The 17,355-nt window shown below is 41.3% G+C and overlaps 1 protein-coding gene across 2 annotated transcripts in view; it reads right to left on the bottom strand.

Annotated features, from left to right (window-relative positions):
* Positions 1 to 1,406: 1,406 nt before the first annotated feature.
* The window catches only part of cdk6 (cyclin-dependent kinase 6), a 48,341-nt gene continuing 32,392 nt past the window's right edge, over positions 1,407 to 17,355 (bottom strand). For both annotated transcript variants that reach the window (XM_037794018.1, XM_037794019.1), the window contains exons 5-8: positions 13,357 to 13,466; positions 6,018 to 6,068; positions 4,865 to 5,000; positions 1,407 to 4,683 (exon numbers count right to left, since the gene is read on the bottom strand). In XM_037794018.1, coding sequence (XP_037649946.1) covers positions 4,531 to 4,683; positions 4,865 to 5,000; positions 6,018 to 6,068; positions 13,357 to 13,466 — 450 coding nt within the window. In that variant the 3' untranslated portion in view covers positions 1,407 to 4,530. The remainder of the gene's footprint in view (positions 4,684 to 4,864; positions 5,001 to 6,017; positions 6,069 to 13,356; positions 13,467 to 17,355) is intronic.

Here is a 17,355-nt window from a genome sequence, read left to right as displayed (position 1 = left end):
CAATAACATGCTGATCACTCTGTGCAATAATTATATGATGCTGTGCAATAATTATATAATTATCTGACGGACACTTTGTGCAATAATCTGGCAAAACTGTATTCTGGCGAAACTGTCATCTCATCAATATACATATTGTATTGTTATATTTTATATTGTATTATCTTTTCATTAGCACCTATGGGATTGTCACAATCTAATTTCGTTGTACTACACAATGACAATAAAGGGCTGAATCTTGAATCTTGAATCTTCTTTTGCACTTAATCTGCTAATTAATTTCCTTTGATCCAAATGTCTGTAATTACTCAAATTAACTGGTCTGACTCTGTTGGTCTCTTCAGTTCACATGCTCCTTCACAGTACTATGTTCTAGTTTTGAAATTGGCACTTATAGTGAAACAGAATCATAACACAAATGAAATGATAAAAAAAGTTAATTTATTAAGAAATATATGTTCTTGTGCTGGTATGAAATAGAAGCTTGTTTCTAAGAAAAGACTGTGTGACAAAATGCAAGTATTAAAACAAATTACAACAGCAATTCTGCTTCCTCCAATGTTCCCTCAATCCAAAAATCAATAATCCAAAAATCAATACCTACTAGGACTGTCAATCGATTAAAATATTTAATCACGATTAATCGCAAATTAATTACAAATTAATTACAAATTAATTACAAATTAATCACACATTTTTTATCTGTTCAAAATGTACCTCCAAGAGAGATTTGTCAAGTATTTAATACACTTAACAACATGGGAGTGGGCAAATATGCTTGCTTTCATGCAAATGTATGTATATATTTATTATTGGAAATCAATTAAAACACAAAACAATGACAAATATTGTCAGGAACCCTCACAGGTACCGCATTTAGCATAAAAAATATGCTCAAATCATAACATGGCAAATTCAATCCCAACAGGCAACAGCTGTCAGTGTGCTGACTTAACTATGACTTGCCCAAAACTGCATGTGATTATCATAAAGTGGGCATGTCTGTGAAGGGGAGACTCATGGGTACACATAGAACCCATTATCATTCACATATCTTGAGGTCAGAGGTTAAGGGACCCCTTTGAAAATGGCCAAGACAGTTTTTCCTCAACAAAATTTAGCGTAAGTTTGGAGCGTTATTTATCCTCCTTCACGATAAGCTAGTATGACATGGTTGGTACCAATGGATTCATCAGGTTTTGTAGTTTCATATAATTCTAGTATTTTCACTCTAGCTTTAAAACTGAGCCAGCTACTTCCTATAACTCGCAACTTGCGTTAAAGAAATTAGTGGTGTTAAAATGAATTTGCGTCAACGCATTAACTTTGACAGCCCTAATACCCACACATTGTCTAGAACGATTCGTTAATCTGTCAATCACACTTACAAATGAGTCCGAAACAACTTTCACAAAAAGCTGCTTTTTATTCAACTGGTGCAACACAATAATAAGACACCAATGCCTGCATTAATACACAAGTATAATGCCATGATTGTGTTGTTCCTACTCGCCATTTCCATATGCTTAAAACAAATGTGACATAGGAACATATGTGTAATTTGAAATATACATTGGTTTCAAAACAGTGAAAGTTCTAAAAGCTCAACAGTGGACTTCAGTTTTGTGTTATGAGATTGAAATGCGTTTATTGTATTATTTGAATTGTATTTAGAGCTTTCATTGCATTGTACGCGCCACTGACACCAGATGTGAGTCGTTATCAAAATTCACACAGTGCTTATTCAAGCAGACAATTATACATGAATCTACATTGTGTTCGCCATCTAGCAATTAAAAGTTGCTGACAATAAAACAGTTGATACAGGCAGTTATCTTCAGACAGTAATGACTACAGTAACATATGTGATAAATAGGAATGACAGTAGACTGTGATCCACGATGATGATGGGACAGCTTGAAAGAAAACCTGAAGGAGTTGTGATGTGGTCAGTTAGTAGCCCAGGGATGTGCAAACTGTGCCCGAAAGGTTCGGACGACCTTAACAAGAACCTGAGACAGTCAAGAGTGTTTCTGTGTGTGTGTGCTAGCAGCACTACCTGTTAAGAAAACATAAACCAGTGTTAAAATATGTTACTGTTCTGCAAGAACTACTACATACAAAAATACAACTCTGCATAACTTGCTTTTTCCTTGCTGGTAAAAAAAAAAAAAAAATTGAATATAACTGGACATAACTGTAAAATAAAGCAACAACTGTACACAACATATTTATGCATTATTTCATTATCAAAAACCATTGTAAAATTCACTCTCAATCCAAAGCTAATGAAATTCAACAAGCACCCACAGAGCCCGCCCGACATTTTCAACAGACAAAATACTCTTTGCCCAACGACATTCCACCAACCCTCGCTATACTCTACGTCTATCCATTTTTACGACATATCTATGGGCTGACGATGCACGTATCAAAAGTTTTCTATCGTTACAGCTTGTATGTAGCACTCTATACTGTACAGTACCAATGCCTATCCTTTATACATTCCTTACATTGTCAAACTATTCTTACACAAATTCTATAATCATCTAAAGAGTTGGTGTAATTGGTGTAAGAATATTGTATGCCCCAGCATCTTAAAAAAAAAAAAAAAAAAACTTGATGAAAACAAGTATATAAGACTTGTCAATAAAATTAAAATTAAATATTGGCAACACTATTCTGTGCCAAACGTATTCATGTTGAATAGTGCTGGTGGGACTTTCTCCACCTATTGCAAGCCTGTGCATTACTGTAACATTCGGATAGTAAATAATAATTGTATCTTAGAATGATAAAATGGCAGACAAGTGAGTGGCAGGAACATTTCTGTTAGGTTCTTTTCATCATTGTCTCAGCAATGGTATCAGCCCATTTATGATGAGTTCCTTGAAGAGTGCAGAAACCATTAGAATCCCGCTACTGGTCTGCAGTTACTCAGGACATCCTCAAGGTGGCAGTATTATAATAAACGTAGGACTGGAATGATAAGACATGGCAGTGAGTGGCTGGCTTGTGATGCCCAATAATGTTTCTATAAGAAGTTGTGTACATGCTAATGTCAGTGGTAGTGCACACACTTAAAAGTACATATCTGTGAGCGTGCTTGTACTGTATATCTGCTCACTGCACACACCCACAGTGAGCATGAAGGCAGGTGAGATCCATGCTGTCCACCCAGGCTCCTGTGTGGTTCGCTCCTCCGGTCGAGAGGGCTCTTGTGAGGCTAAACACTGGTCATAAAGAGGCGTCTGCTTCGTGGCCTCTAAAGTCCGCTTGCCCACTACTACCAGTCAATCTGAGATGCAAGTCTCTTTGCATTGTTAACACAGTCAATCATCAACATTTAACAACCTAAAAGCAGCAATTACAATCCATCAGTTCATGGAAGGAGGATAGCTTTCGTGCATTTTTTCCGAGGGGGGGTGAGAGCGTTGGTGTCATCTTTCTTGACACTATCTTTACCCTCTATTTAGGAGTACTTTCCTTGAGCTCTGTACATTGTCTATAAAAAAGTATTGGTCTATTTCATGTTTTGGTTTTATGTACAGTACAAAATCACAGTTGATTAAGCTTTTTTGACACTGATTATAATAAAAAAAAAAGGTCTTTTTAAAGTTAAAGAGAAAACAAATCTCTACAAATGGATCTAAATCACAAGTATAACTGGTGCATCCAACTGTTTTTGTGATTTTTAGTTAAATGCATCTGTATCTGAAGGGGGTCAACAGCTGACATAAACTACAATATTTATTATTGAAAAGAACCAATCAGTGGAAGGATACCAGTAAAATGTGAAGGTACTTGAGTATGAGGCACAAATCTGTCTAGAGCAGATCATCTTAAAGGGTATGTGCGAAGAGGCAATAAGGCCACAATGAGGTCTGTGGACACTGAAGGAGGTACAGCGTTCCCTAACTGGGAGACTTTGACCTGACAGCAACTGCTGCATATCTCGCTCTACGGCCAACTGGCAAAGAGAAAGCCACTGTTGAAAAATCGCATGACATTTCCGCTTGTATTTGCCCAAAAGGCATGTGGGAGCAAAAGAAGGCTCCATGGTGGGATGACACCACAACCAAGCTTTTTGACCAACAAACTAAATGCTATGCAGAGCCGAAGGCTGGTAGCATCATGTTGTAGCAATGGTAAGAAGTAAAATAAATGCAGCAAAATACAGAAGAATCCTGGAGGAAAAGCTGCTGTCATGTTGGCAGAAGACTTTTTCGAGGATTTTTCCAAAGAAGAATGATTTAATCACATAGACTCAAGGCTGTAAATGATACTAAGGGTGCCTATACATGCCTCAGTATCAATCACTTTTTGATTTATATTTGTATTAAAATTACATCTATTTCTACTGATTTATTTTCACTTTGACATTTAAGATCTGTCAGTGTCAAAAAAGCTTGATTAACACACCTTAATTTAACACTGTAATAATAATAAAACATGAAAAACACCAAGGCGGGGTGCGCACAATACTTTTTATAGACACTGTGTGGGATGATTAAGGGTGAAGGAGGACGGTCAGGCAGTCCTCTCCTCCATAGTGGGCTTGTTGCTGGGGATGGGCTGGGCCGCGTACACACTTCTACTGTGGCTGTCCACGCTTTGAAAATAGGGGTGGCTGAGTGCGGCAAAAGCCGATATTCTCCTGGAGGGGTTGAAGGCGAGGAATTGCTGCAAAGGAGAAATAGAAGAAAATGAGATGGACTATAAATAAAGTAGATGATCAATTAATGTATAACTGCAATATTATGATATAAAGACATTTCTAGGTTTAGAGGACCTGGTAAATCACTGAAAACAAGTACTGCATGATGAATTGGGATTGGTTTGTACAGTAGCCAGTACCACCCACCATTAAGAGGGCCCGTCCTTGCTCGTCCATGTCTGGAACTAAGTCCTCTATTGGCTTAGGGGGCCGGGGGGTGAAGGCACTCTGTGGTAGGGCCACTTCCTGGGGCCAGTCCTCCGCAGAAGGTACCCCAACAACACTGTGGGATTAAAATGATCATTAGTGCCTTCAGATCAGCAATGTTCAGCATTCAATGCACTCCAGTTCAAATGTTTGTTAAAATCCTCCAAGGTTTGTTTTGTTTTCTTGCGTGCCTGTTGGTAAGCTTTAGAGGGATGCAAAATGGTGCTAATGATATTCAACCAAGCAGAGCAGCATAACCTAATCTGGGAGGTTCTGCATTAATTACAGAAGAGTCGTTGGGTGCACATCCTGTTCTATTAGGCTATATGCAGGATACTATGATCAATGAAGGGAAAGACAATATTCACACAACTGGATTTAGGTTCCCCAAATTTTATTGGACTGACTTTTGAAAGACTGATTTTTACGGACAGTCCATTAAAGTTTGAAGAGCTTTTAAGCAGGTTGTACGTTCAGACCATAGACTATATATAAGAAGTGGACGTGGTCACCGTGATGTCACCCATTTGTTTGTAGACTGCCGTTTTGAAGCCTTGTTTTTTGCAACCAGAAGTGAGACGAGAGGATGGATATAAGTACAACCGAACGCTGAATATGACATTTTTTGGCGACCAAAATGTATCAATTAACGATTATGTTGTAAGACTAAAATGCGGACAACTTCCAGGTAGCAACCTGTCAATCACAAGTTAGCCACGCCCTAAAGCATACCCTGCTTTATGGTTTATTTTACTCTAAATAGGACCAAAATTTACTAAATGAACATCATGCTGTATTGAAGAAGACTTGAAACTAGCGATTGAGACCATAAACTCATGTTTACAATGTTTACTGAGGTAATAAATCAAGTGAGAAGTAGGCTCATTTTCTCATAGACTTCTATACAATCTGACCTCTTTTTGCAACCAGAGGAGTCGCCCCCTGCTGGCTATTAGACAGAATGCAAGTCTAAGGCACTTCCTCATTGGCTTCACTTTTCAGGCCCGAAGGTTGCCGCCTGATTCAGACTCAAGCAAAGAAAACATACAGGGTCTCAGAAACTGTAACAGGAAATACAGCCAATAATACTTACTCAAAAATCTTTCCCAGCTGATCAACATCTGAGTTTCCTCGAAATAGCGGTCTGCAAAGTGAAAATAAACACAGGCTCAGTTTGACTTACAGTATGTGCTGCACAAAATACATGTAAATACAGGAAAAGGTTTAAAATGCATTTTGGTTAATTATGTTCTCATTGACCTACTTTAGATGTGAGCCTCACTATCCCACGGTACACTGCAGACAAACAACCCTAACATATAAGCTACTGGCTCAAGGCAAAGAGGAATGTTTGACTCTGATGTGAGCGTTTGAAGTCGCCACACACTGGCAGCTCCATCCCATGTAGTCAGGATTGTGAAGCGGTGCTGGTAGTACCACTGAAAAGGGGAGGGAGGGAGGGATGAAAGGAGGGAGGAGAGCGGCAGCAGGGCTGCTGGTGGTTCCTGTGGCTTTGGGCCGTCTTTGGGTGCCCGTGGGCGGCCATGCCTGCCCTGGCACCCGCACAAATTCCAGTAGTCATCATCGGCACAAGCCTGCCGGCCGCCGCACGGTACAGAAAAAGCCTATTTATCCCTCATGAGTGTGGGTTTTGCTCTGTGTGTGTGTAGGAAAGTGGGAGGGAGAGGCGTGTGACAGAAACGTTGGATTATTCTAACAGAGGCAGAGAGGTATGGGAACTAGACCTTCCTGCTGGAGTTCCTCTGAAAGGAAATGAGGAGGCGTTGCTGTCAAAGAGACTTTCCTCTTAACACTAACGATGGCAACATTACTTTTCTATATGTGTTACTCCCAAAATCACATTATGAAATCAGGTCAGAGGAGCTTTCTTTTTGTTATATTCTACTGATTAGTCACCAGCAGATGTCAATGTAATGCAGGATATTGTCACATAAGGTGTGCTTGCATGCATGCGTGTATGCGTTCTGTATCCAGGCACAAACACAGTTCAAGTGCATCCCACTTCACTGAAGTCAACAGCCGGGCTAGCCAACATGTGCTCCCTGTTTTCCCACTCGCAGGAAGCTTCGCATAGCTCAACACCCACACTTTCCTACAGACTCAGACACTGGGAAATTAGTCACACAGGGGTATTTTGCACTTCTTTTTTTTTTTTTTTTGACAGTGACGGCAAACTCTTTGTCACATGCTTGAGTTCGGAAGTGGAATTGAGATACAGAGTTTGTTTCAATGATTCACAACTGGCATCCTGAACTAATGGATGTCTCAGTGTTGCTTTACTCCTGAACCTCTCTGCTTTAAAACATCTGACTGGAAGGAGGATCACGCCACATAGGTCTTTCGGGGTAAAGCACTGCACTGAGGTTTGAAAGCCATTCAAGATCAGACCAAACCAGTTCTGACTGTTGCAAAAGTAGAAGAAGAAAAAATTCACCTACAGCAAAGTCATCGTGCCAAAACAAGTAGGGCTGATGATTCCAAGAGGTCCATTTTTAAACCTGGAGCGGTTTGTTGGTTTGTTTGAGGGGGATAACTGGTCTCACAGAGAGCTGGTGGCCACTGGCATGCACACACAGTCAAATGTACATTTGCACACACTCATGTAAGGGTGCACACATGCACAAAAGGGATTGTTTCTATCTCTGAGATTTGCATGTGCACATACGTACCTATGCAACACACACGAACGGGTGGCAGTGAAAGAAGGACTGAGATTGGGTTGGGAGCTGAGTCACGCTTCCTTTAGTGCCAGCACCGCTCTGTCCCACATTCCACTGAGACGACCTCTGGAATGTGTGTGTGCATGTTTGCACGTGAGAGCGTCAACCTGACGGGGTGGGAAACGCAGAGACAGAGAGAAATGGAGTGTGTGCTTGAGTGCGTTTAAGCTTGTGAACTGCGAGGACATGCAACTTTGTCTGTCAAGAGTTTGGATGTACTGTACATGTGTGTGTTTGAGGATTTATCAATTGAGTTCCAAAGTGTGAGAAAGTCAACACGGATGTGGGGCCTCTCCCAGACCATTAACACAACAACCTTTTTCGATTGGAGGAATGTCAACAAGCAGGCGCTCTCTCTCTCTCCCCCATTCACTCGAACTGTGACTCACCCCGACACTATCCCAGCCATGCAGATGCAGACTTGTATGATATTTGCTCAAATTCCTTTGAAAAAGCTCCCAACTCTAAGATTAGTTATTAAAGGAGGTTTTCTTTTTTTTTTTTTTTAACAATGGCATGTTTGATAATGAAAGTGGAGAGGAAGGTGCTCGGGGGGGGGAGCTTTGAAGTTTCATGAGTCATAAGAAAGACATTTTGAGGTTGGATTTGCTCTTTTCTGACTTGCAATGTTAGGTAACAACAGGGTGAATTGGGGTTGTTGCTGCTCAGTAGGGCTTCAACTAACACTTATTTTCATTATTTCATTACAAAAACTGACAGTTTTCCAAGGTACTCCAAGGTAATGTCTGCAGATTGCTTGTTTTGTCTGGCCAAGAGTTCAAAATCAAGAGATATTCAATTTGTGAAGAAGGAACTACAGCTGCAATGATTAATCCATTAGTTGTCAACTATTAAATGAATCGTCAACTATTTTAGTAATAATCGATTAATCGGTAAATTGTCTGATTCCAGCTTCTTAAATGTGAATATTTTCTGGTTTCTTTACTCCTCTATGACAGGGGTTCTCAAACTTTTTGGGTACAGGAACCCCTTAAATGGGAGGAAATTTTCCAAGGACCCCCTCATAATCGTAACACTGATTAAGCATAACGTTTACAACCATTTCTCTTAGATTGGAATTATTAGTATTCTAAAACTTTTCAACCTAAATACTTCAGACCTGTTTGATAGTGATAAACAGAAACACATTTCAATTTGAATCATGTTAATACCACTTTGTTTTGCCCTGTTTTTCCGGGATGTCACTTTAGCTTGGCCGGCTTCATGGCTTCCTGCGGTGGCACCTGAAGACACATGACGCACTTTGGTCTCCCGTCGCTGTTCTCAATAAAACCAAACTCGATATAACTTTCGTCATATTGTCTTAATTTAACTAGTTTGGGCTTAGCGTCACTTGACGATGTAGACTGACTCAAATATTTCTTGACTGATTCATGACAATCGTATCAGTTTCTAACATGGATGGGCGTAATGGACACAATATGCTTGTTTTAATGGCACAAATGGTTCCTGATGGACTAACAGATCGATCGCCCAATTTTGCAGATGATTTTTCTAAGATGATGTACTCGTTCATTCCCAGAAAAACACCCATTCAATTTAGATTCTCAAAGGCAATTAAATCCCCAGTGGGGACGTCTGGTTCATTGTACCTGAGCTGCAAAGCAATAAACTGTGTTTTCTCATCCTCTCTTGTTCTGCACTTTCCCTCAATCACGCTCTCTTTTGCTTTTTTCTCCACTGCTTCTCCCAGGTGCCCTTTAATCTCTAACAGGTGGCCTTTTAAAAAGCCATCTTAATCACCTGCAGAGAGAGCGAGAGAGTGTATGTTGTGTTCATGGTCATCAAAGGGCTCTGCCTTGCCTTCCGCCTTAAGGCAAAGTTGGACAGGTGCCAGACTGTGAAAACACACACATATTATCCACACCAAAGCTTTTTACAGCTTATTGTGTCAGGGTGAGGGAAGAAGTACCTTAACCCAGACAACACACACACACACACCTCACCGCTATCAGACAAGGCAGGACTGCCAACCTCAGATTGTGCCTGCTTGTAAAGGAACACTGTATCCTCTTGCACATAATACATACAGTACATGTTACTGTTATGTTATGTTTAGGCTTGGTTATTTAGTGGTAAGATGCTCAATTACAGGTTAATTTGCCACAAATTCTTTGGTTTGTGTTTAAACATTTTACACAGCCACGAAATGCACAATTTGTGCTGTTCATGTTGCGTTAACACATGTCAAGTACATCCAGCTGCCATTCACCTCAATGAGTCAAAGGCTCGACTGAGGTATTATGCAACTAAAATATTATCAAAATAGTCGCCAATTATTTTTTGTCGACCGACGTTTTCAGCTCTAATCAAGAGATGCAGAAAGAAAATAAAAATGTAAAAAAAAAAGGTAGAGAAACATCTTTTCTCATTTCTTTACATAACTGAGTCACATATGACCGTAATGGATCATCACTGGTCATCAAAGCATGAAACCAGGAATAACAAAGCAGCCTCTGTCTTTCACCACTCCTAATGTAAAGATCTTAATTTACACTATGAAAAATTGTCACGTGCCGTCACTTAGTTTTTACAGCAGGCTACCAAATAAAGCGTGATCACATGACCTGGAGCACACATGCACACGATGCAGGCGAGACCCCAGGATAGTTTACACTGAAACATGTTTGTTCCACTGTTAACTATAAAGCAGCTTGTGGTGGACCAGCCAACAGATTGAACGCACCATGGCCATTTGGTGTTTTCTTAATGGTGATATCTAACGGGTCGGTCTGCATGGGGCGACTGTCATTCGACTGTATACCACATGACTACATAGTCTCTTCACACTGCATCTCCGTTTGCCACTGGAGCCTATATATTCCCACTGAGTCCCACGTGCAGAGCGTTGAGTCGCTGTGTGTGGCTGTGCATGTTGGGGTATGAGGACGGTTGGGGAAGGAAGCATAAATTATAGGCAGGGCTGCTCCTCCTGGCACTCTGCCCTGCCTCAGAAAGACTGTTCTTATCTACTCCGAAGCACACCACTACAGTCTGGCAAGACCCCAGTGTACTGTTGAACACAAGACACACTTCTTCACATGCTATGGCACATAAATATTAACAATAGATTGACGCTATGATGATGAAATACATCCTCATGCCCTGGAAAAGTATTTTTTTCCTTTCACAGGCAGGCAGTTGAATGTTTTTTTTAAGAAAAAGGGTCCGTTATTAGCTTGGCTCTCCAGTGTGTGAAGTTCGTTAGACCACAAACTGACAAATACCTATACCAAGAAGCAGGATCTTGACTTGCATGCTGCAACCACAGCAGCCGGCCCGTCATTACTGTAATGGTTTGATAAGTCAACTGAAATGTGATTGCTCACAAACGCAGCTGACAGGTGACATTTTGAGAAAAAGACGACAAGTTTAAGAAACACCCAAATAACCGATTCTGTAACGACAGAAGCAGATTTTTCTGTGGAATAATATACCTCAAACTATAATGACCGCCTGGAGGTTGTATGCCTCCGCCAACCAGTTAATTTGCAGTTTACATGTCTGCTTACAGAGGAGTACAGAGGACCGATAGAGAGCTTTGTCACATAATGCAACGACAATCACCTGAAGGTCAATATCAGCAAAACAAATGAGCTTAATGTGATGGACTACCAGAGGAACAGGAGACCCCCTGTGCTGGTCATCCAGGGAGTCGAGGTGGAGAGGGGTGGACTCATACAAGCACCTTTGGGTCCAAATCAATCAAAAACTTGACTGGACTCTCAACACCAAAGTGCTCTTCAGGAAGGGACAGAGCAGACTTCCTGAGGAGACTCAGAATCCTTCAGTGTGTGCAACAGGCCCTTGCAGATCTATCAGTCTGTTGTTCTTCACGGTGGTGTGCTGGGGTGGCTTGGAGGCAGAGATGAGGACTTGGACTCAAGTCACACTTAAGGAATTCATCGGTACCAACCATGTCATACTAGCTTCTCGCCCTAGCTAAATAATGCTCCACTCCAAACTTACGCAAAATTTTGGCAAGGAAAAACTGGCATGGCCATTTTCAAAGGGGTCCCTTGACCTCTGACCTCAAGATATGTGAATGAAAATGGGTTATACGGTTACCCACGAGTCTCCCCTTTACAGACATGCCCACTTTATGATAATCAAATGCAGTTTGGGGCAAGTCATAGTCAAGTCAGCACACTGACACACTGACAGCTGTTGTTGCCAGTTGGGCTGCAGTTTGCCATTTTATGATTTGAGCATATTTTTATGTTAAATGCAGTACCTGTGAGGGTTTCTGGACAATATTTGTCACTGTGTTGTGTTGTTAATTGATTTCCAATAATAAATATATACATACATTTGCATAAAGCAACATATTTGCCAAATCCCATGTTGATAAGAGTAATAAATACTTGACAAGTCTCCCTTTAAGGTACATTTTGAACAGATTAAAAATGTGCGATTAATATGAAAAGTTTTTTTCAGAGTTTTATCCTACTAGACATTTGTGTGAAATGTGGTCATAATTAGTGTATAAATTCATGATTTATGGCCAAAAGCGTGTTTTGTGAGGTCACAGTGACCTTTGACCACCAAATTCTGATCAGTTCATCCTTGAGTCCAAGTGGACGCAGTGCAGAGACCATAACACCGACATTCAAGTGCAACACTCACATTCTTTGGCTCGGGGGGGTTTACAGCTCAAACATTTCAGCCATAGATCTGAGACATCAGATGGTTCAGTATTCATGCAAACAGTAAAACCACTTCATCGGGGAGACGAGATGGCAGATGGCTTTTGGTGATATGACCTCTATCTAACCTAGTCACAAGGATATGAGCATGACCTTTGTTTTTATACACTACACTGATGCATCTTCAAAAACATTACAGCCTTGGGTAAGTTGTGTGCTGCAAACTTACGCAAGTACAATGAGCTTAAAGGATTTAGTTTACTTCCTTTTCCCTACTCGTGACCACTTTAAATGTGACATATGGTTAAGATACACACAATGCGATGTCAGTTCAGTAATACAGTTCATACTGAGCTGGAAACATAAACATTTTGTATTTAAAAATGAGCTACAGTTGGTGCACAAGAGCACAGTAAGATCAATACGGCGAATAAGCGGCCGGCTTGTATGCAGGTCAGGGAGTGTGTGACTATTTCCGTGCTCACACGGTACACCACACGAGTCAGTTGTTGAGATGTAAGTGTTTAGTGCGTTTTTAATGCAAAAGCAGCGCAGTGAAGGAGGAGCATACAGCAGTGCATTAATGCAGTTTCCACATCGACTGAAGTTTAGTTAGACAGGATACGTCACTAACTTACTGGTTGGTTAGGGCAAAATAAACAAACAAAAAGCTGCTAACATGAGTATGACGTCAGACAGAATAACACCTCTTCCTACCTGGACGCGATGCAAACGAGCGAACATCAGATTGTTTCAGTCTTTCCCAATGAAGATGTCCTATAACCTTCTCCGTGTGTCAGCAAAGTGACGTGTCGCTTTATTGAAAACTGCTCGCCCTGGCTCTACTTATGTGAAGTTTTGACACTGACAGTAACTGAGAGTTAATCAATATCACTCAACAAAATCGCAATTTAGCCTGATTATCAGACTAGAATAGTGGCGCTTTTGGGTGAAAGCTCTGTGGGCCAGTGAGCGTGTAGTTGTTGGTTTTTTCTACATACAGTATAATTCTCTTGGCTCTCACCTTCTCCTGAACATCTCAGCGAAGATGCAGCCGACGCTCCACAGGTCCACCGGCGTGGCGTAACTGGACTGGAGCAGCACCTCTGGGGCTCTGTACCACAGCGTCACCACCTACAACACACAGCAGAAATCCACTAAGAAAACAAGGAGACACACAGACACAAATCACTCCCAGTTTCTTGCGTGTAGTTTTACCTGCCAGCAGCATTGAGTAAATGTCACCATATAGGGGGGGCTCACACTCACACACACACACACGCACACAGGGTTAATACTTCTCTGCCCCCATCTTAGGCTTACGTAAGACATGAAATCATATCTGGCAGGACACGTCTCCCTGCTCCCAGTTTGGTGTACCCACATCACACAGTCTTTCCACAGCAATCCACCAGAGACACTAAATACTGTATATACATATACTTATTACAATAATAAACAATACAATGTTTCCCTGGGTTAAACCTTGCAGATGTCTCATGTACGTGAAGTGATAACGAGCTGACTATCACTGATATTGACCACCACACCCACCCCCCAAAAAACACCTCCTGTCTTGCATCAAGCAACCCTGCACCCACCTGAGGTATAACAGCAGCCATTTTGTGCCACTTCACACTACGCATGGTTTCCAAATTTGTCCCTGTAACTCTATTGGGAGCTCTGAGTGTATGTATGTGTGTGTGTGTGTGTAGCCATAGCCTGCAGGAAAGCAGCAGCATTGTTAACAGCTACAGTAGGGAAAGCCTCCAGACAAAACTCAGTGACCCCTAGTAAGAGAGTGGACCGGTTCCAGGTGCTTTCCTAAACTCCAGATTTTTCCAACAGCTTTTGGCTGCGGTTCCCCCCTCAGGCACTGCTGTGTGCTTATCGGGATCTCGGAGTCTGAGGCGAATGTTTGTAAGCAGAGCGAGTGCGGTGTCACCTAGATATCTTTATTAGCTGGCTTTTAACTCTCGGCGGGAGGACGAGGAAACGATACCCTTTTAGAGCTTTTAGATGTCGTCCACATGCCTCTACGTGTAACACGAGCGCAATGATCTGAAGGATGGAGATGGCCAAAACTATTAAAATCTTGCTTATGTGCTCAAGTGCCCTGTGAAATTACTTTGAGTCAGCAGTCGAGTAACTTTATGGTTTATAGACTTTGGGATTTCTGTCACTGGGGGAGGTTGATTTCAGTAATGCACGTCCAAAGTATCAGTGATTTTAATCTTGTCCAAAAAACACAAGTGTGATTTTTCTTCAGTTAGCGCACTTGTTCATCTTTGTCTAATTTAATTGCCACTGGGAAAAACAAGTTGAGTTTTAGCGATGCTAGCAGCGCGGCTCTGCGGATGTCGGTTCACCACTTTGTTCCAGATATCTCAAAAACTATGATGATGTATTGCTGTGAGATTTGTTACAGATATTCATGGATATGATTAATTCAATCGGTGATTGCTTAACTTTTCCTGTAGCGCCACAAACATTCTTTGGTTTATGACCAAATACCTGCAAAACTAGTGATCATTCCCATTAGGCAATGTTAGCACGCTAACAGGCTAAACTACGGTGCACCTGGAAAATATCACCTGCTACACACTTAGCATCGTCACTGTGAGCACAAATAGCATGCTGGTGTTTGCATTTAGCTCAAAGCCTCACAGCGTTGAGTCATGGACTCATAGGGCGCTTTCACGAGCCATAGTCCACTTAGCTAGCCCGAATCAGAGTGAAATTTATACTTTTGGTTCGTCTTCTATTCGGTCCTGTTCGGTTTCACGGTGCGCAAATTAAAACGGATCAAATAAAAAAAAAAAATCTGCTCAGGGGCGTGTACGAAGGAGCAAATTTGTCTTCGTCTCGAGAGCTGCAACTTATATGCAGAAGATGCCGTCGAAGTGTTTTCCCTTTGACTCAGCAGTGATCTACAGTGCGCACGAACCTCCTCCAGTTTTATCTCCAATGACGTTATAAACGTCACTATTTTTGTGGACTTTAGTTAGCATATTCTGTTCTCTTCAGATATCAAGCAACCATCGGACTTCTGCAGAAGATCATTTACCTTTGTCCATCTCTACAAATGCCCACACAGGCAGCCAAACGGTCCGAGTCCACCTCTCGCAAACGATCTCGGACTGGTTGTTTTGGTCGGCACCGGATTACGATTACTGTGTTCACAGCCGCCCAAACCGCACCAGAGTTTGATTAAAACGGACTCAATTTTGGCTTGTGAAAGCTCCCAGTCTTGTTCAGTGTATACAAATTTGTATAACTGTAACTGACTTTCAGTCCTTTTCTTATTGTAAATGGTAAAAACTGTCTGTCCTGATCATTTGACAGTAAACTAACGATATTATTTAGTAAGCGTAATATTTTAATATGTAATACTAATATAAAATGTAAGAATTTGATAAGCCGCTGATGACATACATAACACTTTCCTGCAGAGCATCCTCGTCTATTACAACCACTTCCTGTAATTTTTGCGATGGTTTACCATTCAGAATGGTGAGTTTGGTTACAAAGTTGCAGGGCAATATTTAATTACCCAGCCATTATAAGAATCCTGTAAGAAAGGAGCATTATTCATAATTGTAGCTTGAGGCAAACTGAACAAACTTAACCCATAGCTGGAATTCTTAAGCAAGGCTGTCGACAGAGACTGATAAGAGGAATAAAAAGTTTGGTCACATTTCTTCTTCTAAACTGAATGACACTATTAATAGAGCCGGGCGCTGCGTTTTGCAGATGTGTGATACTTTCTCATCTCCTACTTCCTGCTTCAGTGGAAATGGGGAGGAAGTTGAGGCTAGTTGGCTGAGATGTGTCGGCCAAGCCACGTGACCAAAAATGAGACGTGTACTGAGAATGAACAGATTGACTGTTAGGGGTCATTGACAATTTTTAGACACAGCGAAACCATAAAGAATAACATGAATGGAGGAGGTTGCTCAGCTACCAATGTAGTCAGGCAACAAAAGATCATTGATGTTTTTTCAACATAGGAACATTCAAGGCTGCATTGCTTCTAACTTTCTTTAATTTTAGATATCTATTTAGAGCACATTACATCTCCATTTCCCCCTTACCAACCAATACACGGCATTGCTAAAGCCATCAAACATTGAAACACACAGTTGTTATTTTAAAATATGGATGGATGCATAAGTGACAAATGACCCAACATGTTTCTGCAACTCTTGCAGCTGCAGGCTCAAATGCATGTGACTTTTGTTCTGTCTGCTGCATGGAGTCTGTGGGCCTGCAGAGTCAAAAGCCAGGGCTCGTATGAACACATATGCACACATCGAGCCTTCTAGGAAGAACCACAGACCTAGAGCTCGGGGTATATCCGCCTCAGCGCAATGCAGTTATTCGAAAACCTGGCCACAACTGCAGATTAAGGCATATATATCACACATGCGTGCACTTGCACACACGCCAATAGATAGCAACAACTTTGCACTGTAGGAAATAGTTTTTTGTAGCAGTGTATCTGTGCATGCAATAAAGGATAAGACTGCCATTATTCTATATTTTTCTATTTTTGTCAATGACAAACAATCCCGTTTGTTCTTATAGGGCTTCTTTTTTAAGTAATTTCCTAAACCAACTGCCGACTTCTTATAATGTGCATTTGTTGATGACAATTTCAACTTTAGAATAAAGGCCCTGACACATCGAGCCAACGGTCGGCCGTTGGTGAGCGTCTGTCGGCTTAGTTTTTGCGATGTGTCCCGCACCTTCAGCTCCAGTCTGCCTGTGTCCAATTCAGCATGTTGAATTGGGGGCGGAGCTTGTCGGTGAGAGAAATCACTCTGATTGGCTGTTCAGCATAAACGAATAAGTGCACAAGAAGAGAAACAGAAGTGAGGATAACAAGCCAACGAGTAAAGTCAAGAAGAAAAACACAGAAGGCTCTTCTCAATTTTTATCTTCATCTCATCTGATCATTCCAATACACGGATATTTTCACAACAACATGACCGTCTGAAATGAAGCTAAGTGGAGAGTGGTG

The sequence above is a fragment of the Sebastes umbrosus genome, chromosome 15, assembly GCF_015220745.1.
Source record: "Sebastes umbrosus isolate fSebUmb1 chromosome 15, fSebUmb1.pri, whole genome shotgun sequence".
NCBI lineage: Eukaryota > Metazoa > Chordata > Actinopteri > Perciformes > Sebastidae > Sebastes > Sebastes umbrosus.
This window is presented reverse-complemented; position numbering and strand designations above follow the sequence as displayed.